We start from the raw sequence: 26,416 nt of genomic DNA, 5'->3' as shown, positions 1-26,416 counted from the left end.
TTTGGCGTAAATGTGCCAACACCTGCTTGTGAAGGTCATGACAGCTCGTGACAGATCCTTCACTATGTTAACCTGCAGCCATCATCTCCTTTGTCAGCCCAAATTCCTTCACTCTGCACACGTCTGTGTTTGCTCTCTTGGGTATAACTTGGAGTAATTTGAAGCAGACTCATGTGTTGATGAAAATAATGGGATTAAATGAAGGTTGGAGGGTGAAGATGTGTTGAATAAAAAATTCTCTCCCCTGACAGATCTGTTCTCCACCAAATCCTACTAATCAAACATGTTTATGGCGTCATTTTGAAACCTTCAAGTTGCCGCTTCTCCGACAGGCCAACTGAAAGAATACAGACGCTGTCACACAAAAGTTAACCTCACTGGTAAAAGAAGAAACTGCAGAAGAAAATGACCTCCCTGGAACCACTTCCTTGATTCTCCTGCGTTCTGCCCTACATCCTGAGTCCACCATGTTCTGATCTCACATGGACCACATGCTGACCACACACAGAGCAACAGTGGGTCAGAACAAAGGGCCAATCTCCAAACCTGAAAACACTTAGAGTTAGCTGATTTAAAAGATTAAGAATGAAGTTTCAGCTTGACCACTTGCTGTGAACCCTGCTCACCCCCTCAAGTTCAGGAAGGAGTTAGCATGTAGGAAGAGAGGAAAGATCCCGAATCTGCATCCCCACATGTGAAAAGAACTGAGGCAGGCACGCAGGAAAAAGGCCAAATGGCAGGAAATGTTTCCTGAAGAGGTTGAAAGAAGGGTGAAGAGATGAGAAGGTGTATTTGTTTCCTGCCCAACAAAATCGTGAAGGGGATTGCTGAGTCTCAAAGCGAGTGAGCTCATTGTCTGCTGAGTGTTGCTTGAATTAATGTGTCATCTTTTATCCACATGGCTGAGAGCAGGAGAAGAAAGAAAGCATTACTGTTCACTTTGTTGGAAGTGTCTGTGGAGCGAGGTCTTGAGGGACGGTTCTGGCTGGGAGAAACTGAATTTGTTGACAGTACTTTGTTTGCTTGAGGCTCAGGAGAAACCTTGTTATGAGGGCGGTCCAGAGAGGACAAATTCCCCCCAGTTTCTGTGTGGGTGGACTGTGCCGGGGGCTCCCTGCTGAAACCTATCTGTAAACCCTTGGTTTGCTGATCAACAGATGTTGATGTCAAACCCCATAATGTAATAATGGTAGAATAAACCTCCAGGTATACAGAGAGTGTGACCTCTAGAGAGCAACAGGAGTTTTATCATAACCCCTACATTAAAGAGAGAACAGTAAAGAAAAACAGGAAAACTTTATTCTCATTTTCATTTGAAGCAAAGCACGTGTTTCATTATTTTGCTATACAGTATTTTATCTGACTTTAAGTGTTCTCATTTTCTAGTTTTTATTCCAGTAAAACAAACTTTAGATTTCTATATCTTCAAAACAGAACTAAAAGTGTTTATGCTGATCAATATTCAAATACATGAAATATGTTACAATTTTGGCTTTATTTAACCTCAGCAGATTTTAAAACCTGAGATACACAGATGTTGTTGTTTTGCACTCTCTGAACAGCCTGTTTTGAGAACTTTGCGAGAGTTTGCCTGAACCTGACATCAAGCTACAAACATAGAATCTGGCAAAGAAACCCAGGACAGGTGAGCAGCAAGGATCTTACATCAGATAGACTGGGAGACTATTCCCCTCCCAAAACACCAAAAACTGGTCCCCTTCATCCCCAAACATCTGGAGTCTGCTGTTAAAAGAAAAGAGGATGCTACACAGTGGTGAACATTTTTAAAGATGTGTTGCTGCCATCAAATTCAAAATTACCTGAGTTTTTTTTTTTTAAACCGTGCAATGTTGTCGTTTAAGCATTTGATGTGTTGCAAATAAAATATGCCATCATTAGATTTGCAAATCATTGTTTTTTGGTTTTATTTACATTATATCCAGAATCCTAGCTTTTTTTAGGGATGCACAATATATCGGTATCAATATCGGTATCGGTGGAAGTTGGTAATTTTTTTAACACATTAACATCAGTCAATGAAAAGTAGACCAATTATTACTCATTAGCTGCTGGCCATTTTCAGATCATCTTGAATAATCTTTCAAGACCCAAATAATATTGTTTTCTATGACTATGTTAACACCAAAACTACCAGAGAAGAGTGGACTCTCTTCTTTTATGTCTCTCTTCCTGTTTTTGATCCAAAAACATACAAAACATACTTTTCTACAGATTTGAGTGAAGTGGAGGGAACTTGAGCTTAAAACATGTTGTGCTGTGAATAATAATTGCATGGTTACCAGGAATACTGGCAAGTTTGATAAGTTAACTTAGTCAGGATCTTATTTTAATTTTTGAGCCTTAATATGATCCTTATTTTTGATCCAAAAGCTACTGCAAAGTAACACTGTTACTTTTGTTTTTATGTTGGCCCTGTCACCTCCTTATTTGGAAGGAAAACAAGTTTGAAAATAAAGGGATATTTAAAAAAAAAAAAAAAATCATTTTCAGTATGTTCAAAATTTCACAATCTCATTTTCATATTGGTTCACCCCTACTTTTTTAGGATTTTGGCATCTCATTTTTTCCTCCTCTCTGAACTTAGTTGTTGTAGAATGTCTCAAAAAGATGCTTATATGTGGGGGAGTTTGGTGTGAAAGAACGTCACAGCTTAAAGATGCTATGAGGAGGATCTGTTTTAATTGGACTGCCTCATCACCTTCCTGCCCGGAGTCTCATGTCACTGTCCTGAAGATGTGACTGTTAACCAGCGTGTGCTTGTTTTGGAACTAGTATTCATTGTTCAAGACAACTTTTTTTACCAGATACAATTTGACAAGGTAAGGTGTTTATCAGTACAGCTACATAGCACTATAGTTTGAAACGCGCAAGTTCTTACTGTATATCAGTTGCCGGCTATATGTAGCACTACTAGCAGCCTAGTAGGCTAACATGTTAGCAAACAAACTATGAGTTTGTACAGTAGTTTGGTAGCCGTCCATACGCAACTCTGACAGCCCAATCCTGTGAGACATGTCTGTAACGTGTAACGTTAGAAAATCCTGGTTAAGTCCTGCCAGGCAGCTGATGCAATAAAGGTGAGAATAAGTAATACATCTCCTATATAATTTGTGTTCTTGCAAAGATTTGTTTTTAATCCTCATTTAGACAAATAAGTGGAAAATAATCCTTTAAAATGTGGGAAAGTGGATTTATTGGTTGTGATGGTAGATATATTTTGTGATACACTACAAAAGACATGCAACATGTTAATAGTTTAGTTTTAGAAAAATTCAAACTTGGACATCCTTGTCATTGGATTGGTTTGCCAAAAGAGCCCAAGCCACAATGAAAACGGATGCGACACATTAGCCTGAATAACAAGTGAGTCACAGATTGAAACCTTACAATGTAGTTTTACTCTCTGCTGCTTGCTTACAAACTGGCAACACGAGAAAACAAGGTTTCTGCAAACCTCAGGTTGCACAGCAAAGTTTGAACCACAACATGTCTCATCAGTGTGTGGAGTCTGGGTGTCTGAGTGTAGGAAAAAAAAACACCACAACGTAAACAGAAATTATGGAGAGAATGCTGGAAAAACATGGTAAAAGGGACCAAAATAATATTTTAGAAGGGTCTTAAGGTAACCTTAACAGTGCACACTGCAAAAGTAGAGAAAAATACCGTTCTGCTGCTCACTGAGGAAGTGGTCATGGATTTTTCTTTTTTATTATGCTGCGTCTGACTGGTCTGTGAGGGTACATGTTTTCAAGCACAGGAACATAGTATCATGGTGTGTGTGTGTGTGTGTGTGTGTGTGTGTGTGTGTGTGTGTGTGTGTGTGTGTGTGTGTGTGTGTGTGTGTGTGTAAGTGTGTGTGTTCCTCTTTCTTACTTCAGCAATCATACGATTGGTGTCACCCAGAAACAGCAGGTTCAGAGCCTCCTCCTCATTGGCTGTCGGCTGTAGAGTCAGGTTCCTCAGATGGATGTTCTGCTCAGGATCCTCCATGATCATCACTTTTCTGAAAGAGGAAAAAAAATCCATGTTTGGTTAAAAAGAAAAAAAATGACTGAATAAGTCAAACCAAAGAAAATAAGTCAGACACTAATGAATCCAACACTGAAGCAATTGTGCTAAAGTAATTATGTCAGTTATGTCATCCATCTCTCTCTCATTGCACTGAATCCAAACAAACCACATCTGCACCTCAGTGTAGGCTGCGACCCTGTTTGACATGTGCTTTATCTATCAGGGGGTTCACAACATGATAACAGACAAGGCTGGCTTCCAAAAACAAAGAGGTGATGGATTCTTGCCCACATCAAGTGCTCTAAAACGCAGCCTGCATGAACAGATGGGGCTGAAATGACTCCTCTGATCCTACTGTATTATTTTCATCATGGCAGCAGAGCTGTGACAGTGGAGCTACTGCCTGAGATATGTCAAAGAGGGAGGAACAAGTAGAGAACACATGTAGATGATTACGTTAACATGTGTGGGTCATTTGTTGAGTGAAACAGTGTTAATCATAAGGTCATCAAAGGATCAGACTTTAGTGGAAATATTCCCTCAATCTGCATACCTGACAGGATCTAAATTAATGTAAGTTTACACAAGTATGAAAAAATGAAATGCATAGTGCAAAATTATGGGTAAAGATGGAATTGGGAGTATCTCTTTTTAAGGAGCAAGAAAACAAAGCAATAGGGGGAGGGTAATGAGATACACAGGGTCTATCTTGGCGCCTGAGTACATTGAAGATGCTCATTGTCTCAAAATGGGATTCGACTCTGAACACTCACTTTCACATAACTAAGCCACCTGGGGTAGCTCCAAAACTTTGTTAATGGCAAAGCTGTTGAAATAGTCACTTAGTACAAATATTTGGGCACCATTCTTAACAAAACACACTGCCCAACTCAGATGCCATCATCAGAAAGGCAAATCAGAGGTTGTTTTATCTGAGGAAACTGAGGTGGTTTAATGTCGTCAAAAAGCCACATAAAATGTTTGATTCTTCTTTTATTGAGTCCATTTTTAACCTATTCAATGATCTGTTGGTTTAATAACCTCAGCTTCATTACCAAAAACAGACTGAGGAGTATTGTTAAACTCTGACAAAAAATGCTCGGCTTAAGTCTAAATGATCTTGACTTTGTTTTTAATGCTAGAACCAACCAGAGAGCGAGGGCCATCGTCTTTATTCAGAGTTCCAGCTCCTTCCGTCTAAGAGAAGGCACACTTTTATCTGCAAGGCCAATTCAAACAGCCTGATTGAAATTATGCATCAGTGATATGTGCTGGGTATTTATTTATCTATTTATTTGTATCATGCTTTGCCACTGTGTTTACATTGTAAGAATGAATGTTTTTAACTCATGTTGCGAATCAAATTGCCCCTAGGGAACCTTAAAGATTTTCAGTTTAATTCAATTCTAAAGTACATCAACATCTCTTTCCCCATAAAGTAAATAGAGACGTCGAAATGGATCAGTCGTTTATTTTGGTTCAGGACAGGAGCAAACCTTTGACTAAAGGTTAGATTATCTTAATGTGTGAAAAACTCAAGGTCACTGCTCTTGAATGGCCACCACACCCCGCCTTTGGAACGATCTTCCTCTAGAGCTGCACTCCATGAGCTCAGTAGATGTTTTTAAAAAGCAACTTAAAACCCATTTATTTCGGCAGGCATTCTAGACGTTTCAGCACTGCACTTAATGGCACCTTTTATTGATACCTGATGCCTGTTTTTTTAACTATACTTCTACTACATATTCTACACATTTGTATTTATTTTATATATCTTTTATATTGTTTTATATATTCTTCTAGTCTTTTAGTATTGTGGAGCATTTTGTGACGTTTGTCTGTGAAAAGTACTATTTAAATAAAATTTACTTACTTACTTAAAAGAAACCTGATAAGGAACTTAGTTGATAATCCTTATAATGTGTAATATCTCATTTTCCTCATGTATTCTGCCACTTGGCCATGTGATTAGACAATTTTAGGAAATCTATAACCATTGTTATGCTTGAATATGTCTAAACATCTACTACTTTCTTTGTATCCCTCTCCACTTTGGTAAAAACAAACCCAAAATAATATAGGAGTCATTTTTTGATCGCAGAATGCTTTTTGACAAACACATCATATCGTTAATAGCGTGATGTTTTTTCCCTTTGAGAAACATTGCAAATATCAGGTACAGTGTCTCATCTGCAGAATCAGAAATGCTAGTTCTTGTTTCCTCTTGTCTTGACTTTTATACCTGCCTGAATAATCATTCACAGGCCGTCTGCAATTGAGCCAAAACGCAGCTGCAACCGAGTCCGGTTATAAAACACACATAACTCCCATTTTAGTCTCTTTACATTGGCTGCAAATTAAATTCTAAATTATTCTTTAAAATGCGTGTTTTAACTTAGAAAGTGATCCATGATCAAGCACCTATGAATATCTCAGACCTGGTCAACCCTTTTGTCCCCAGTAGATCCAACAGGTCTTCTGTGAAATGTTCTGTTCTAGGTTGCTTACTAGACATGACTCGTCACTTCTACTAAATACAGCGTTATCTAAACATGAACATGCTCTACTGCTGGTTCCTGACAGGCATGTAAGTGTGGAGGAGTGGAGCAGTGGAGGACAGAAGCAGACTAACAGTTAAAGAAATCTGTCACTGCCACAGCTTCTCCTTGAATCAGCAAGTGTGGCTGCAGCATGGTTAACAACGGGCACTGTCTATTTCCAGAAGTCTGTGATTTGTGGGTATTGAAACCCTGAGCTGGAACCTCTGCGATGAGAGAAGAACTTAAATGTCGCGCCTGAAGTGCAACCACGACTTTGAAATGAATAAGTATCCAGCATGACAAAAAATGCAAAGAGAAAAAAAGTCAGGGTAGGATCATGCACAGAAAAACATTCAGAGCAACAAAATTTATGACTGAAAAGAGAGACGGATGGAAAAAGGAGAGGAAAAAAAGATAAAGACAGGGGAAGAAGAGAGGAAAGCAACCAAGAATGAGAGAGATAAACGATGAAACCAAGACAAATAAAGAAAATCCCTCAGAGCAGCTGCTGCAGCCACTAGCTCTTTCTTCACATGACCCTCTTGCACTCCACTGAAGTGGCAGAGTTCGCCACCAGGCTGACCACATCCATTGCTGTTCCACAGTCTCATTATGTCAGCTGGCAGTTTGTAGTGAGGTGGTAAATACTGGAGTCTCTGTATTTTACCACACACTGACTCCAGGCCAGGCTGAGAAATGGCTGTTCAAGGAAGAAAGCTCTGAGTCTTTCTCACTTATCAGCAAATGTATGTTATTTATAAATGACCATTTGAATACATCATGAGTGTAGAAAAAAACAACAGAAGAACACTAAGAAGAACTGACGGTAGGTCTTCAAGACGAGACGCTTCATGACGAGAATCCAAAAGGTCGTATCCCATCTCGTTGTAGATCTCCAGGTAGGAGATGTGTGTGGTATAAGTCATGCTGCTGTCCTATGAAGAGAGATATAAAGAAATCATATATGAGTACATCAAATTGGACAAAAAAACATGATTTTTTTTTTTGTATGTGAATGCTTAAAAGAAGACTTACCTGGCTAAAGCACTCAAACAGGTAGGAGAGGGTGCGGGGAATGATGCCCCGGTCTCTGTAGTGCTCAGGCCCTCCTGTGATGGTGAAGGTCTTTCCACTTCCTGTCTGGCCATATGCAAATATGGTTCCATTATAGCCAGCCAATACACTGCAACGATAAACACACACATAAACACAGTCATCAGAGGGCATTCAAGATGCTGCTGCCACCTTGTTTCTCTGTGTCTGTTTTATTGTCAAAACTCTGCGTTGTTTTTAGCTTTCCCACCACCAAAGGACCATGACAGGCAGAGTGTATCAACTTTTAAATTTGTGTCCCACTCATAGAAAGCTGTAGGTGGTCCTTTGTCATTTGAAGAAATTAATTTTCCCAGTGGGATTACATTGGGTTATATATGATCTATATGTACTCCACTAATATAAGCAACAGTAATCTGCTCAACAGATGCAAACACTCATTCTGCTCCTCTCATACAGCAGCCTTCTGTGTTGACGCTGTTCACTAGCAGGTTGTTTAATCGAGTCATTTCAATGATGCATCTTTTAAATGTTTCACACCTAACTCAGTTTTGAAAACAGATGATACATGTGTTAAATATACTTACTGCCAATGAAGTAGTGTACTGTAATGATCTAAAAAGGAGAATGCAGAAGAACATTTGTGTATCAAAGCAGACTGACTGCAGGAGGATCAGGTGAGTGTTTGTAGAGCAGGGGGACGGGTGGAGTATGGAGAGTGAAAGTACGGCATTAATGTGGATATGCCCTCTATAACATCAGGAGGATCAGACCCTACCTGACACATCAGGCCACACAGCTTCTGGTACAGGCCCTTGTGATTTCATGCATCAACTTCTACAACGCCTCCCTGTGTGTACATTTAAACCTCTGCAGATTACCCAGAAAGCAGCAGCACGTCTGGTGTTTAACCAGCCTAAAACAGGACAAGTCACCCAGCTGTTAATTTCTGTTCACTGACTTCTAGTGGCAGATCCAATTAAATTCAAAGCTCTTCTTCTGGCTTACAAAACATCGAGAACATTGACCCGCCCAGCGCGGCTCTAAATCTCTAGCCAGACTTTTCTCCTCTGTTGTGCCTAAATGGTGTAATTAATTACCTAACTCTATACAATCCACAGAGTCCCTTTCTACTTAAAGAGATGTCTGAAGACTCATCTGTTCAGGGAACACTTTTGCACTTAAGCTAACCATCTCCCTTCTCCTCTTTGTCCTCAGAAGCAGAAGGAGTTGGGAGGCCTAAGACCCAGCTCTCAGTAGATATTTAGCACTGATTATTGAATGCTGTTGAAGGTTGAACTATTCTGTTGCAGCGATTAATTGTGGTTAGTTATGGCTACATTATTCTACATGGGGGGATTCTTCTTCACTTTATTAACTTCTTGCACTTAATTCCAGCACCTGCAGCCAAATAACTTGTAGCACTTTGTTGCACTAAGGTTTCCCATAATGTCTAGATTCTTGCTTGTGTTGTACGTTGCTTTGGACAAAAGCGTCTGCTAAATGAAACTGTAGAACTGTAGAACTAGCACTAATTCTGATTTGCACCAACAAAACTTTTGTGCTGTATATCACTTTCATGTTAAGACTGAGACTTTCTCTGTTGCTCTTCTGTAAAGATTCAGAGTTTGGCAGTCAAGCTGCCACTAACTTTATCTTAGAACATACAAAGATAATTTGTCTAGTTAAGATTTAATAAAAAAAACAACGGTTGGAATGAGCCATGGCAGTTTCTTGAAAGGACTTCACGGGCATGAAACACTTCTAAAGGATGCACATGGTACTATACAATTCAAAAAGGCAAAAGCTAACTAACATGGAAGCTCAAGTGCATCAAAATAAAGCAAATCTTAACGAAAATGGTGGAAGTTTTTGAGGAGGCACGTGGAGTTTGGAGTATGATGCTAATGGAACTCTATGAGAACATAAAAGGAGATGACAGCATACATAATAACAGTTTATGGCCACTGCTGTGCTCTTTTTAAAGACAGCTAAATTTATGTAACCAGACAACAACAAAAAAAAAAATCCCTCAGATAATTGATCGTTAACACTGGAAAGTAAAGATTTCTGTCCTTTGTTGGTCTGCAAGCAACCACACCGATCATCTCATTACAGCCTCTAATGACGTCAGAGTTGTAATTTAAAAGAGACAAAGAGACCTTTAAGTGTCTCACTGCCACCAGAAGTCTGAGTAAACTCAATGTGACACTTCTAATCCACAGGAGAAGATGGCAGTGAAGGGAGAGCTGCTATGGAGACAGACATCAGGGAGAAATGTCTCGAGTATGAGTGACGGGAAAGGACCAAACCCACTCAACCAGGCAGGGCTGGGTAACATTTGGCTTGGCGCTGAGCTGCTCCTCTGCACGTGCACACAGGCCATGGAAACCAACTGTGTCTAGTTCTGTTTGAATGAAACAAACACGTAATGTGATGGTATTCATATGAGAGCGGATAAGCTGGCGTGAAAAAGTGCTGAAAGAAAAGCAGAATGAAATTGTCAAATGGCAGAGGGGCCTCTGACACGTGAGCCTGCATCAAAGGTGAGGATAAACTCTTTCCCCTCTTACTCGCCAAGTGCAACAAAAAGGAGATCTTGATGGTAAATTTTTCAGGGTGAATAATAAACAAACTAAAGCCTCTCACTTATTTTAATGGAATTGCCAACCCACTATTTGAGCAGTGTGTGGGTTCCTTCCCAGTGTGCTGTACAGCTCCACACCCTGCATGAGAAGGCGAAAGGAAAAAGCTGAACGTCAGTTTGTATGAAACACAGCGTCCACTCAGGGAAAAGCTGGATTATAAGTCTGACTCGGACAGTTATTGGCAACCATTTAATCCAGGGTGAGTCACAGCATTGATGGACATCAGGGACATTCGAGACAGAGTCTGTGTTTAGTCAAATGTTGGTGCTAATGATGCGGCTTGGGCTCTGCGAGTGAGGCTTTGGCTTTTCCCAATGCTTGTTCCTGTTTACACCTCAGCTTTCCTGGAGATTGGCGACTTATCATCTCGAAGATCCTTGTTATTTCTGTACTTTTGAGAAAGAGCAAAATGTCCAAACTTTTGTGGTAATATGGGTTTATTGTAAAACTGAACAGGACCCTTTTCTTCTCTGAACTTGGTCTGCAGACTCCGCAGACTTGTGAAATGGGATTAGAACTCAGATAGAGGGTTTGTCCTGCCAGCCCAGCATCATTACATTGGCTCTTCCTCTTCTGGAGCTGTTAATACTGGTTTGTTTTTAAACTACTGTGCTGAGGTTAAAATGATTGGTTTTGGTTACACCGCAGCAAAGACTGAGACTAGTGTGCGAGTAAACCAGTTAAGCCTTTTGGCTGAAGATGAAGTGCACTGAGTATGAATGAGTACCAACCAAAATAACCAGCTGACAGTTATTGCTGGTTCAAAGGAGAGCAGTCAACAGCTTCAGAACAAAGATTTAGTGCAATGACGGCAAGAGTGTTGCAACTCAAAGTGTTTCCTCGCATAACTTGAATAATAATTTCTGATTAAAGGGACTTCAGAAAAACAATCTGTCAGTCCACATTTAAGTCTGCTGGTTACACCCTGGACAAGACCTGGAACAATGACAGTTTGAACCATAGACTGTATAAAATATGGACGTAGTCACCGCGATGTCGCAATAGTGAAATGAAGCCAATTGAGCCACACTGGATTTGACGCCGGCTGCGAGTTCCCTTTCAAACAGCTACAGGGCGCCTGTCAGTCACATGGGCTGAGCTGTGTCTTTGATTGGACAATCAGACAATCTTAATATCTTCTAAACCGTTGAATTAGAAAAAAAAAATCAACCCTCATACAGTGTGTGCTGCTAGCAAAATTAGCATTTCAGACACAAGGTATTTTTTGAACCATGCTGTAAATATGTTTTTTTGACGTGCCACAAATCAATCTGTTCCTGCTCAAGCCAATCAGGAAGCTGAGAAGTAGCATTAGGAATAAACTATATTGGTGCTGATAATCTCATTTTTAGGTCTGGATCAAAATCAGGCAAATATTTAGGAGTTAGTCTTTTTTAAGATCACTTAGAAACTCCTCACAGCCCCTCTAAAGTCAAAAACAATGTTGAAAAGGCTTCTCTGTGAACATCAGTGTAGGAAACAACAACGGCCTCTTAAAGGGACAACGGACCTTACGTTACAATGATACTTGATTACCTTTCAGGTTAAATAAATGACTCTGTGAAGTCATATTTTTTTGCCCACGTTCTAGGTAATGCTTTGATCTTTTTTCTTTCAGGAACTCTTGTTAAAGTTGGGTCAGAGTCTACAGTTACAATTCTTGATTTTCCAGCATGCACTGCCAGGGCTGTTCCCTTTGGACAAAAATGGACATGTCTTATCATTATTCTTCAGCTTAGTTTAAATATGTGGCATTAAGTCCATTTTTTGAACAATATTTTCCTATACTAATATCTACATGTATCATAGCTTGACCTGATTAACTGCTTAAAACACTTTTTATTTACCTTGGGTCATTGTCATGACAACCCCTCATTTCAGCTTCTGTCTGAAGTGCTTAATTTAGCTCCCCACCTCGAAGCTAACTTTTTCCCTTTTGGACAGCTTTTCAGAAGCCATCCCTGCTGTTGCCATGTTTCAAAGTGGACCTCATTGAGTTAACCTCAGTTTCTTTAACTTGTGTGAAAAACTGACGAAATGCATCCGTTAGGTTTGGATCCAAATAAGGCCTGAGTAGTTTGAAAAGAAAACAAGGAGATATTTAGAAACATGGAATGGGGCTGGGTGTCAATGTTCTGTAAGTTAAAAGTTTGTATTCCCCCATTAGGGAGGCTCACCTCACCTATGGGTGACACTGCAAATTGAGCAAGTCTCATGTCCTCTTTGCTTTACTCTTGTGGTACTTTTTAACAAGCCCTTCAGAGCAGCCTGCAGTATGAGTTTCGAATTATTCAACACTAGTTTCCGTAACATTTGAAAATTAATTCACATTTTGGAATGACGTCCAAAGTTAACCTTAATGTTAGGTTTCAGCATAATACCAGCTCTTAAAGGTTGAAAGAAATGGATTTACAACCTTGGAGTGATCACTGAGAAATGGCTCCAATAGCTGAATAATAATAATAAATACTTTAGAGGAAAGAAAGAAAGAAAGAAAGAAAGAAAGAAAGAAAGAAAGAAAGAAAGAAAGAAAGAAAGAAAGAAAGAAAGACAGAAAGAAAGAAAGAAAGAAAGAAAGAAAGAAAGAAAGAAAGAAAGAAAGAAAGAAAGAAAGAAAGAAAGAAAGAAAGAAAGGTTAACCACTACAGTGAGCTGTCTTCCTGTCTGCTTCTAGGTTTTTATGTATTTCTGGATCTGTTATAGTTGCCAAACATATGTTATACACTAACAATGTGTGTTCTGTCTAGTTTTAGGGCCTAAATGAGATCAGGGGCTTGAAATATGAAATAGTTCACTTCTATCATCCCTGCTTTCTAGCTGCTGTAATGAGACTGGACTTAAAGTGTTGATTTCTTTTGATTTCTCATGAAAGGGATGAAACAGGCATCTTGAAGAAATAGAAATATTGAACTAGGATGACATATTAGTCATGGCTAGACAGGGTGAGTGGTGTCCTTATGGCTGCAGACATTGTAGTCATATCAAAGACAAAAAGATGCCAAGCTCAAATGAATTCTGTAAGACAAAGCCTGGTTCTGACAGAAATGTGGAACCTGATGTTTAACATCTGCCACAACAAAGTGAAAACTGCCAAAGGTCTGTTCAGAGGTCTGCTGAGGGCAGCTTAATATCAGAGTCGGTGAACTTGTGTGAGTCAGGTCAAACACATCCAGGCCTTTAGTCAGCCAATCCAGACGTCTCCAAAAGTTGTTTAAACGTCGTCTTTTGGCAAAGATAATGAGGAGCACTTGTGAGGCTCTGCAAATAGACCTTATTGTGACTAAGGAGACAGCGGTGGGGCTAAACCGAGCAACAACACAATCAATGTTTGATCACAGGAAATTCCAAGTTAATTCTCCCTCCCCGTGGATGTTTTCTTTTTGGAAGCGAGACATGATTTAGACAGAGTCCAGGCATGAGGTGAAGCTGACACAGACACCTCCAGAGTGTCCCCTTTGCTGGAACGAAGTGAAGAATGTGTTTTCAGGTCACTCTGGGGTGAAAAGGAACCTAACTTAACCATTGAGACTGGGAGATAGGAGGATGGTATGATAATAAGACACAGCAGAAATAAAAGTGATTTTTTTATGAAAAGGGTGGATTTTGTTTTCAAGTTGCAAACTGGCTAAAATCCCTCTACATCAGGTCAACCCACAGTTTTTCTTCCTTGGTGTCAGGGAGCAGATTGGGGATGGGATTTCAGGACAAACACGTCCTCACACCAAAGATGCCACTACAGGGTCCTCCTGCATCCAGGTTGACCATCATAATTCAGCACTGATCAGCTTCCTCATCAGAAGGACCAACAGAAGACTTTCCCCTAAAGGAGCTTGAGGAAATTCGTCCAGTGAAGTCAGTGATGCTGACAGTATCTGGTGCTCTGCTGCTAAAGACAAAAGTCAGCTGCAGCATATTTTCTGCTTCAAGGAGAAGTTATTTTGTTCAATCCACCATCTCCTTATGACCTTTACATCTCAAATATCCTGAGGTGGGCAGGTAAGGTTTTGGTCCCTACCACCCTCAACATGAACTCAAAGACACTCAAGGGGCCCCTGACCTCTTGACCTTTCCCTCCCCCTTGACCAGACCTGCATACAGCCTCACAGTCACTTTGGATTACAGTCACAGCGTATGACCCATACATAGTGGATTACTCAGGGTCCTCTGGACTGGACTTTCAGCTGAGGAATACACAGCTCTACACTCAATATTTCACTGGTAGCACTGGTGCAACCAACTTTCTCAGTTGGTCGGCAACATATACGGTAACTGTAGTAATTATATTTGTTAAACATTTTACTGTAAACATGAAGTTTGTCAGCAACAAACACTGGCTGACAAAATAGGTGATTACTTCATATAACTCTAAAAGAGGAAAACAAAATGCTTTTTAAATAAAAGCTAAGAATACCAACATCCATGCATGTGTTAAAATATTATTATAGTTAACAAAAACATTTTTGATTAAATAAAAATTAAAATGAGGCTTTACATAAAATGATAATCAACTAAAATTATAATGAGAGTTTACAAAACTTGCTAGAATAAACTAAAATGATAGAGAAAATGTCTTTAGTTTTTTGTCACTGTCTCATACATACTCTACAACTCTTTATTTTAACCAAAAAAGGTCTCATATGTGACCACTTTGGTTGCAAACTCAAGCCTTGGAACACCTAGTTTGTTGCTTCTAATGTGGATGAAGTGCCAGAATTTGATTCAAGGTCAGAACAAAGAAGCTTGAACAAACACAAACTACCCTTTGCAACTGTGGCTTTAAAAGTTCTCAATAACGATTACTTCCGCCAAGGAGGTTATGTTTTGAGGAGAGTTTGCCAGTCTGTTTGTTTTTTTGTCTGTGAACAACATAACTCAAAGAGCAACAAATGGATCTTGATGAAATTTTCGGGAAATGTTCAAAAGGGGATAAGGAAGAAGTGATACAATTTTGGAGGTGATCAGGATCACTGTATGGATCCAGGATTTTTCTAAAAGATTCTTTATTATTGTGAGATAGGGCTGTTTTCACCGTATGTGTATATAACTTCACGATAAATGGTCGGATTGCTTTGCAAAACAATACAAGACAAGGTCACCATACTGTCTGACAGATGTAAAAGTACGATTCAGATCCTGGCGATATTCTGGATACTAAGATCTAGAATATGAAATATGTACTGGGTCATTATAATTTTCAACACTGTCAGGAACAAATTATCATACAAACCTGCAACTAACACCAAATTGTAGCAGACAGTCTGCTGAAAGGGAGTATAACATTAAAGTAGGACTAGAGTGTTGCGTGACAATCACAATATGCTTGGTGGAGGTCTGTGCTCTCTGAGTGCTTTCTAGTTAAGCCTGTAGTAGAAACAAACAAATAACACATTAAAGGTCATTGCTCATTTCAGTGTTTAGGACATATTTAAGACTTGAGCACAGTCCCAGGTGCTGCCAGTAGAAAATGAGCACCTCTGAGTGAAACAACAGCTCAAAATGAGAGAGTGGTTACAGTGCGCAGTGTCAGGCTGTGTTGTGGCACAGAAATTGTTCTCACACTCACAGATGGCACAGCATGCCATCCTGCCTGCCAGCTCCGTCCACTTAGTGGTTTAAGGATGTAAAGCCAGCCAAAAATCACAGACACTCTCCATTTCCATCCTAAAGAAAACTTAGCTTACTGACTTCCTGTCAACATGGCCGGCTGAAGTGTGTGTGGCCGGAGCCTGTCACGGCGATGAACACTTCTGGGTTCAGGTGGACGGGGAAAACTTCTGGAGGTATGATTCATGGATGAGATAAATGGAGGCTGAAGCTTCACAGGCTGACAAAGATTTTTAAAAATAATGAATGTCAAGTTGCAGGGTTGTGTCAATGTCATAGGAAATAAACTACCCTGATTTAGCTGCTCAGTACTCTCACCTTTATTGGTAAGTTGTATGTCACTATTATTTTTAGATTTAAAGTTTAGCAGGATACAGAATGTAGTCAGCAAGTGGCTCTGCTTTTTCTTCTTGAAACTGCTTTATATAATACTTTTTTACTGGTCCAAATGACCTATTTTAAATTATTTGGCTTCTGTGGAAAAAAAAAGGTAAATGATAAACACTGAATTACAGTAAATCAAAAAAGCAAAAATTGTTTAAACCAAATCGGTGAAATAGTCTAGCAAGCTGATTGGAGAGTCTCAGCTTCACCCAGAATCCCTGTTATAGAGGATAGCCAGCTCTATTGTAAGAGATGACCCCCTGCCTCCAAATGGTGAGTTTCAGCTGCTCCCATCAGGTCTAAGGGTTATGGTACCAGCTTCGAAAACCAGAGGCTACAAAAACAGCATGCTACTACCAAATGAAAGAAACTGCAGCATAACTTATGTATCTATTCCTTGTACTGTTTCTGATATCTGTGACTGATGTTTTAACTTATTTTGCTTTTTATCTTTGGGCTATCTTCTTTGTAAGCACTGTCAACACTTTGTTCTATCATGTGTTACAAAACGAGAGAACTTACTCACTGTAAACCAGATTTACCCAAGGGTACAATAAATATTCTGAATCTGAATCTGAATCTGAAAGCAATGAACTAACAGCAGCTCAAGCTTCCAGCTTTTTTCTTTCCATGGGAAATTATTTCAAGGTGTATATGTGAAGAAAACATGAGTCATCTGCAGATAATTCTGTCATCAATAAAAAATCAAGATAATGTTATTTTGTTGGCATCAAGTTTGTTGGCCTGTCATGATACTTTCCTGGCTTTACTGGGTTAATAACGGCAGAAAAAAAACCCAACTGATGTTCAAATGATGCTTGTTTGGTGCATCATCAAACACTGAGGGAAGCCATGATGACTTTTTTTCACTTGAAAAGAATAGCACAGAGAAGACTTTACCTGTCTGCAACTGGTTTGGCAATGTTTTCGAATATATCGTCCTGCTTGGTAGCTTGATCGAACACCTTCTGGAACCTACACGCAGGTAAAAAGAACAGCAGAGAGAACCAGCATGAGAGAACATCCATCTATAAATCTTTTTACTACCACAGCATCCAGTCAAACTGTCGAGCTGCTGGTTTATCTCAAACATCTGAGGCTCTGCACAGTTCCCCACAGCAGAACTGACTAAACCAAAAAACAGTCTATGTAATTGCTCGAGTGGATCAGGAGGAGTTTAGTCATTCTGTTTTCTAAAACTGTCCCCAGCCACCATGTTTTATTCCACAGAAAGATGAGAGCGATGTGAGAGGAATCCGCCCAGGAAGATTGTTAAATGTGGAAATTTTATTTCTATAAGGGCACGAGGGAACCTCCGCAGGCTATTTTGGGGGCTTTGTGGTTTTTGAAGGCTCTCAGTGTCCACTGCTGTCTGACTCCCTAACTGTGAATTTAGGGCTTGGAAGCGTGGCATGTGCCCTGCCCAGAGGGTATATAAGGCTGCAGCTTTCACCACCAGCCTGAAACAGATGTTCTGGCTCTGCAGCGACACAACTGCTGGATGAATTATTTATGGGGAAAAGTTCTTATGCAACCTTGAAAGCCTAACATTGTGGTGGGCAACACACCTCTTTCTGTACTGTATGGTATCTCTATTTATGTCAAACTCAGCTGTTAAACCACTCTTACTTTCCTGATGTAGCCTGATGCTGGACTACATTAAAGTTTTGATGTTTTGCTCCCACGTAGGCCTGTAACCAATCATCCTGACATTATTTTGACACATGTTCTACACACATCAGACACATTATTTAGACTCTATACGAAGACTGATGTTTATTTGTCTGATGTCTGTTTCTATAAACAGCTGTATACCAATAATCCTGTATGGACATGAGCTCACTCTCTTTCTAAATGGCCTGGCTCATGTTGAGGTCTTATGTAAAACGTGAACAAACATACAGAGAATAAATAGGGTGGAACTTTTTTCAAATCTAGTTTTATGTTTAATCTAGTTTTAGTTTCAAATCCTGATTAAGAAACTTTCTGTGGCTCATCTCTGCTTCTCTCAGTTTTCTCTTTGGAGGACAGCTTTATTCTAGTTTGCTAAAAAACCTCGGTGAAGCCCTGATGGTTTTTAAATGTGTTCTCTTCTCTGTCTGATGTGAGTTGAAGGAGGTCCAACTAAAGTCTTGAGAAGAATGAATCTCGTACATCACTTGCTCAGCTTCACCTTTTATTACAACCACTTAATAACCAGTTTCCTGGTCCACATACTGTCCTATCCTCTATAAAGGCTTCAAAGCATGCTGAGGGCATATCACCTAATTACGATGAGAAAATAAACCAGGGCTGAACAATTAATTGAGAGGAAACTGACATTGCAGTTTAATAGAAAGCATTTTTCAAATCCCAAAGGCTGCAATTTTTTTTTAAAAACAGTTTTGTGTTCACAGACCTGGAGGGAATATAGTAACTTGTAGTCATTCTTCCTTAAAACCAGTAAAAGTAAACCCTGTGAGCTACAGAGATCCATACAGTAGAATGATTGTGACTATCAGAGCCAAACCCCATGTTTACTTTGCTCTGTATGGTTTGATACTCAAACTGAAAACTGGAGTCAGCAAAATTTCCCAGCATTCCCTTTTCTTTCTCAATTAAAAAGTGCAATCCACACATGCTTAAATATTTCAGTGGTTAAGCCAATTTTGTATTTATTTATATTTCTGCACTTTAGTTTGTATTTTGTTACTGAGCAGTAAGATTTTTAAACATTTAATATTCATATTCATGTTCACACAGTGGTTTTTTTTTATTTTATGAAAAATGCATTCCACATGTTGACATATTTCAGTGGTTGTGCCAGAGATTTGATCTTATTCACATTTCTACACTTTATTTTGTGTGAGATTCATAAAAGAGAGGATTCATATACGCCCCCCCCCCCAAATAAATAAATAAATAAATAAATAAATAAATAAATAAATAAATAAATAAATAAATAAAAATAAAATAAAATAAAAATAAAAATGAAAATAAATAAATAAATAAATAAAAATAAAAATATAAATTGACTGCAACATTGCAATCACAATATTGGTCTAAAGAAATCCCAGTTGGAATCATTTCCAAAATTGTCTTGCCTTAAAATAAAAAAACCATCGAGACCACTCAGGTTGCTTGTGCCATCTGTCCCCAGAGCAAGAACCAAAGATGAAGGCGCAGCGTTCAGTTTGTATACAACAAAGAACAAAATAAAATCCCAAAAATATCAGGTCTACCCCAGCTCTGTTTAACCCAGGTTGAAGACTGACCTTTTCAGATAGCCTTTTATTAGAATATTGTATTTTAATATCTATTTCATCACAAAAAAACTCAAGTATAACTTTTATGACTGTATTTTGAAAACTGTGACATTTTTGATTGATTGATTTTGAAACTTTTCTTTTGATGTGTTTTGACCTTTTTAATGGCTTCGGGAATTGCTTTTTTTGCTGAATTGTTTTGTATAGATTACAGCTGTATAGATTAACTTGCCTTGTTTTGCTTTAGTGAAACAAGTTATTCATATTTTTGTTTGAATAGGCCTAAAATCCTGGTCATATGATGTATCTAAGCTGTTGTACAGTCACCCTCTACTAGTCAGGAGTAGTGGAGACACCATGCTGTTATTAAGCTATACAAGCCAGATCAAAGAAAATGTGCAGACAACAGATGAAAAATTGTTGCATAACAAGATGTATTTTCATCCAGTAAATGCAGATAAAGTTGATGACAGCTGTGTCTGGTTAAATAGGCATGAAACCCTCAAACAGAGAAAAATGGAATCAGATCACTCATGTAGACCTTAACCTGAACTAAAAGCTCTAACTGGTTTTTATTTATGGACAGACTGTGATCTCATGTTTCACTGTCCTCAATAAGAATTGCATAAATATTGTTCAATATGGACTGCTTTCTGAGTATTTCTTACCTGTATAACCACTAATTAAAATATATATATATATATATATATATATATATATATATATATATATATATATATATATATATATATATATATATATATATATATATATATATATATATATCCTCCATCTTTGTGCTCGAAAACACTTCCTGTTTTCTTTTTTTCTTAAACATAAAAGTGCTTGATTGGATTTTTTTACTGGTTTAGGAGCAGCAGTAATACCTGAAACCTGCCTGAGTTGCACGTTACATTGCCAGCATTACATTGTATTTAACTGTCCCAGAGTTTGGTGCTTCAGCAGATTTTCCCTGAAACTCTCAGGTGGATAGAGCCTTTGAATTGTAATTGAATTGAAATGCCGTTGATCTAGCATGACAAATCCCCCTTGGTGCATCTTGTTGTGTGTGCTATTGATTTGGACAATGAGAAAAGAATTGATTTCCAGTAAAAGGAGTTGTTTTTTATGCTGGGGTCATAAATAACAGTATGGATACACAGGACAGGACACTGTTTTTTGCTGATTGGGTTTTATCGAAGGTTTTTCTAACACTTGAGTCAATAATAGTTCTGCCTTTTTAAAAACAGGTTAAAGTGATAATGAGATCTTCATGAGCTGGTAGTTAATAAAAACCTTGGCCTTAATAAGAAGGCTGAGTCTGCTTTGTTAAACAGATGGTGGAGAAAATATAGCGTTTTATGGCACCTTACCTGAACTTGTAACTCTCTCTTTTGTTGTTAACAAAGCCATCAGCCAGATCTCTTGGTACCACAAACTCCAGAGAAGCACCTGTCTGATCCTCATTGTCCACAGAGTACACCTGAGGGAGCCAGAGACAACATCAGCACTGCAGCAGAACAAAGCCTTCAGGCTGACATTTAACACCACTGGAGAACATTCAGGGAGTGGCGTCCATGTGCTGCTTTTAAAGACATGTCCACTTCTGTATGTGCTGCAGGATATGTACAGGGTTACGCTGTGTGGTTCTGTACACACAGCGTGCAATAAAAACAGTGACAATACATCGTGTAAGGTTTAAAATATATGTTTGCCCACTTGTGGTTTGGGTGCTGCAAGCACCAAAATTGAAAAATGAACTTTATGAAGCAGAGATCCTGTGGAAAGCAGGGGAAACTGAACAGAAATAATCAGAGCACACTGTGGGCACGCTCTGTAAAATCACCTCTGCTCACCAACAGCCTCAGGGGAGATGAGAAAAACTGCAGAACATTAAACCAATATAGAGAGAGCTTTGGCAGGGCAGGACATTTAAAGAGAGGCTGGCTGGGTCAGTCCAAACACCCCCACCTCTCTGTGTTTGAGCCTCAACATATGTTCAGGCATATGTTTCCAATGGACCCTGATGTAATTACATGTCTCCAGGGTATCAGGAATAAAAGATAAGACTGAAATGATTGGATTGTGTTTCACCATCAGCCGTCCTGCAGCATCGCCCCCAGAACGTGTCTGTGTCTGTGGTCCTCACATAGAACATGTGCAGAAGCTACAGGAGGAAGCTGTGCTCACTCTGCTGCTGGATGAGATGTACCTGGGTCAACGTGACGCAGAAATCAGGAGAGTAATTTAATCATTGTTTCCATCAGCTGCTGTGTTCAGATGATAGCCTGCACTCTGGTTAAGAGATGTTTTTAAAGTGACTCTTCTTATCTTTACATATGGATGATTATGATCTTTACAGAAAGCATAACATCAGCAATAGAAAACAAACAGCGTGTGTTGGGTATATTTTTGGATTAAAAAAAAGCTTTTTATACAGTGGATCACAACCTCTGATTAATAAAAGTACAGAATTATGGAATTAGAGGTCTAGCACTTTCCTGGATATCCATCTGCTTGAGTGACAAAAAAACAATATGTGCAAATCAACAACAGCAAATCACAATCGAAGAAATTCAAGTGTGGGGTGCCTCAGGGCTCAGTGCTAGGACCTCTATTGTTCATTCTCTACATTAACAACATCTGTGAGTTTTCAAAGCCGTTCAAATGATCTTATTTGCAGATGACACTAATTTGCTCTACTGTGGGGATGATTTGGAACAACTTTTGGATACAGTGGCAGATGAAGAAATTAAAGAGTTGGTTTGACTCAAATAAACTTACATTAAACCTAAACAAAACCAAGTTCATAATATTTGGAAATCAGACTCATAACACACAAAAGCGATAGATAATGCAGAAATAGAGAGAGTAAATGAAATTAAATTTGTCAGAGACAACAAATTATCCTGGAAGACACAATGTATTACAGCCAAAATAGCTTAGTCAATCGCAATCTTGCACAAAGTCTAACATCTTATAAACCAGTCCTCACTTTACACCTTATAGTGTTCTTTCATTCTCCTGTACATCACCCACTGTGTGGAAGTGTGGGCAAACACATAGAAAACAAACGCAGAAACAATATTCAAACTCCAAAAAGAAAGCAATAAGAATAGTGAATAACAGCACCAACAGAGAAACAACAAACCACCTCTTCATCAAACTGAAAGCACTAAAATTCATGGACTTGGTCAACCTCAAAACACTTTTAATAATGCACAAAGCAAATCAGAATCAGTAACCACTGGGCATCCAAAAGTTGTTTTTAAAAAAAGAGATAACAAACACGATCTCAGAGGGTTATGCCTTTTCAAAAAACAGCAAGTTCGTACGACCACCAAAACACACTGTGTATCAGTCAAAGGAGTCAATTTGGGGAACAAATGCAGTGAAAAAATGAAAACATGCAGATCACTTAAACAGTTCAAACAGATTTATTTAAATCTAAGTCTAGGTAAATACAAAAGTGAGATGGAAGCAAACTTAAACACTAAAAAATGTATTGTTTGTGTTCTTTTTGTTTGTTTTATTGTGATGCACTTTGTTTTCTTCTGTTTTGGGTTTCTACACATGCTGTAACAGATTAGACTATAAATATGTGAAGACAAAGGGGTAGGACTAGAAAAGTTTCTGACTTCATCCTACACCCTTTCGAACAAAGTATAAAGATCTGTTTTTAGAGTTGTTTTTTTGTTGTTGTTGTTTTTTTGCTGCTTAAACACATCATACATCTTATTTATCTCTGTCCTGTTTTTTATTTGTTTCGTTATTTCCTTAATCTATTCAAATAAACAAACAAATGAAATGAAATGAAAATGTTATCAAAAAAGATCTGTCTTTATTAGGCAGTAAACTTATATCAGTATCTGTGTGTAAAGTGGAATGAGTCATCATGGGTTTGTAGGAAGAAAGGATGCAAAGTACTCCTAAGTAGTAGAGTAGTAGGTTCCTGGTAAAAGCCAAGTGCTCTTAAGAAGTTATGTATCCAGGAAGGAAGCAGCAGGGCTTTCTGAAGGCACTCTTGCTCGAACCAAGGTCATGGTCCACTTGTCTTTGTGCTTCATGATACCTATGCTGTCACGCTGTGTGATTCTGTGTATGCAGCATACAAAAAAAAAAAAAACAGGACAATCCCTTCCATAGACGTCAACATCTTGCACCACCATGTTTCTTCAGCAGCACAGCAGGGACAAATTAGTGACATACACATTTTCAGATAAAGTGAATAGCCCTCTCAAACGTCACAGCTGAATGGGGGTTCAATCTGATTGGCTGGCAGAGAGTCAGCGTATAAAAAAAACACTGCCTCATATTGGTTTGGCATGCTTCGAGCCACACTTATGGGTAGATTTTCCCAGTGCATGAAGTATTTTCAAAAAAGGGGGTGGTAATCGTTTTGAAAATAACTGGCTACTTGTGTACAAGACCCTTGGCCAATGAACACAGATATTAGACACAGCAGGTGGAACTAATGAATGCAATCAAACAGGACGGCAGGAGGAAAAGCTAAGCAAGAGACACAGAGCAAGAACTACAAAATAAAACAGGAAACACGTGAAAGCAGAAAATAAGAATCACTATGAAAAAGACAGGAGTGACAGCTCAAAAGACGAATAAAAAAACTGATCGTAAACACAAAGAAAACAGGGAACACAAAGGGCAACATATGGTATGAAGGTATTGTCAAATTCTGCAATTACTTGCACATTTTCCAAACGTGTTCTTAAAGGTTCAGGGGAAATATTTAGTGATAACTATCTGCTCACCCTTTTTGTTGATGAAACCTTAAAAACACAAGTATGATGCTCGTACAGTTTTTACTTCCATCTTTCTTAAATATTTTTTTTCAGACCCGGCCCAGCTGGTAGCTATTGTAAGAAAAACATGTTGCAAAGACATATCATGTCAAATGCAAAGCTGTGATTAAACATGTTATTTGTGGTTATTTTCACACTTAATTTTGCCATATCATATGTCATTTCTGCATCTGCCTGCAAGTTATCAAATGAGGATTCAGCATATTAACAGTAATATCTTACTTCTACCAGCCAGGGCAATGACTGACAGATGATCAAAGGACTCTTAAAAAAAAAACCTCTTAAAAAAATCTGAAGTAATTAGACTAATAATTCCATTTTGTAAATGGCAACTTTTAAAAATAAGGATTTACAAAGTGTATTGACAGGGGTGCAAACATAGAGCCAGAAAGTATGTGACATTTCAACTCTAACATCAAGAAAATGAACACAAAAACAACCCAAACAACAATACAAGAACCCCAAAACAGTCACTAAGACCAAAGGGACCAGGGAGTAAAATGATCAAAGACGTACAGGATAAAACAGAAGACCTTACAACAGTAAATTAAAAGTAATTCAATGGGATGAAGGTATCATCTCTAAAATAGAAACAAATTTATATGGAAATTTGGGAAAAAACTAATTCAGCTACAGCACATTTAAGTAGCAGCATTGACAATACCTTCATTAGACTTAAGTGAAACCATGAGTGCTTTCTATTACCGTAAGACAGGTGATGTAATGAATGATGTCACTGACAATGAGTTATAAGACACTTAGTTGGACTGAAGCCATCTTTTATTAAAGTCTTAGCAACACCTTTGTTTTTCTCTAAGTGCTATTACAAAATATCTACAGTAAACAGAGATAATTAGTGTTTTTGGAATGTAGTTAAACCTGAATGTTTAGTATTGTGACTTAAACGCTTTCATCAGCTAGTATAAATAAACATCATAGTTAGCATGAGTTTCATATTTACCCGGTCTTGTTATAAGTTGCTCACTTACCGCCGGAGTTTTCCTCGTGGGTTTAATTCGTCCAAATATCTGTATCGTCTGTTTAACCATTCTTCTTCAGTCTTATCTTCAGTTTGGCGAACTTTCTTTCAAAACTACCAGAGGAAGCTAGTTAGCTTGTTGGCTAACGCTAACATTACTATCCCATCCTCAGGTTTGTAGTAGCTGGTTGCTAGGTGACGACGGAGACTTCCGCTAACAAAGATCGTCTATGCTTCAAGCGATGATTCATCTGGGTACAAAAAAAAAAAAAAAAAAAAAAAATCTGCATCAATCCTTCTCTTTCAGGCTTTTCCCCAAATGCCAGATGAGTCAGAGCTGGTTATGTGATGTTCAGGGACTTGTGTGTGTTTGTGTGTAGGAGGGGTAATGTGAGTAACACTGAACACATTGTAAGATGTAAAAATAAAGCAGGGATTCAAAGTTGTTCTATTTTCTTCCTATGTTTATTAATCTCTCCTGAGCAGGTGTTTTGTGAGCAAAAAAAGGTCACGGCAGGTTCAGTGACTCATACAACAGGCACAGTGACAGAGGTGTATTAAGCACTGCAGGCACTCCCCACATACCCAGCCACTGGCAGTTACTGAGGAAAAGTATGCCAGCCATAACAGAAGATTCCAGAGGAATTGAAACTAAAACAAAAAGAAAGAATTTATTCTAATTAATCAGAGAATATTTAAACTAGACTACTAATTTGTTAAATATGTATCATAAAAGTGTCTATTTTTTGATTGTAACAGTACATTTAAGTCTTATAAAAAAAATCAAAATCATTTTCATGAGAAGTCAGATATGTATGAATGTTAACGTCTTTATTCAGCATAATGTTTACATTATATGTTTTGATTTGGAAAACCATTCATTTTATTAATTAAATGAAAATACATTTTTTAATACATTTCAATTTAAATGTTATTTTATTACACTAGAAGTAGCGCTCTCAATGGAGTAAATTCACATCTCAGATGCCGTTGAAATTCTATATTTCAGTCTGAGACCATAAGACTGACCCAATTTGCTTTGCAACAGACCTTAAAAGAACATACATTAAAATTAAATTAGACAGCTGCAACAACTTACACAACACTTACC

At 38.4% G+C, this 26,416-nt stretch overlaps 1 protein-coding gene across 1 annotated transcript in view; it reads right to left on the bottom strand.

Annotated features, from left to right (window-relative positions):
* kif6 (kinesin family member 6) overlaps positions 1-25,504 on the bottom strand; it is a 91,585-nt gene extending 66,081 nt beyond the window's left edge. Inside the window, exons 1-6 of the mRNA XM_074692202.1 lie at positions 25,316-25,504; positions 20,880-20,989; positions 17,162-17,236; positions 7,608-7,755; positions 7,398-7,507; positions 3,895-4,024 (exon numbers count right to left, since the gene is read on the bottom strand). Of these exons, the coding sequence (XP_074548303.1) occupies positions 3,895-4,024; positions 7,398-7,507; positions 7,608-7,755; positions 17,162-17,236; positions 20,880-20,989; positions 25,316-25,375 (633 nt within the window). The 5' untranslated portion in view covers positions 25,376-25,504. The remainder of the gene's footprint in view (positions 1-3,894; positions 4,025-7,397; positions 7,508-7,607; positions 7,756-17,161; positions 17,237-20,879; positions 20,990-25,315) is intronic.
* Positions 25,505-26,416: the final 912 nt, after the last annotated feature.

Source organism: Halichoeres trimaculatus, unplaced genomic scaffold (genome assembly GCF_033239565.1).
Source record: "Halichoeres trimaculatus isolate MK-OKI-2021-1 unplaced genomic scaffold, fHalTri1.1 fHalTri1_scaffold_17, whole genome shotgun sequence".
Taxonomy (NCBI): domain Eukaryota; kingdom Metazoa; phylum Chordata; class Actinopteri; order Labriformes; family Labridae; genus Halichoeres; species Halichoeres trimaculatus.
This window is presented reverse-complemented; position numbering and strand designations above follow the sequence as displayed.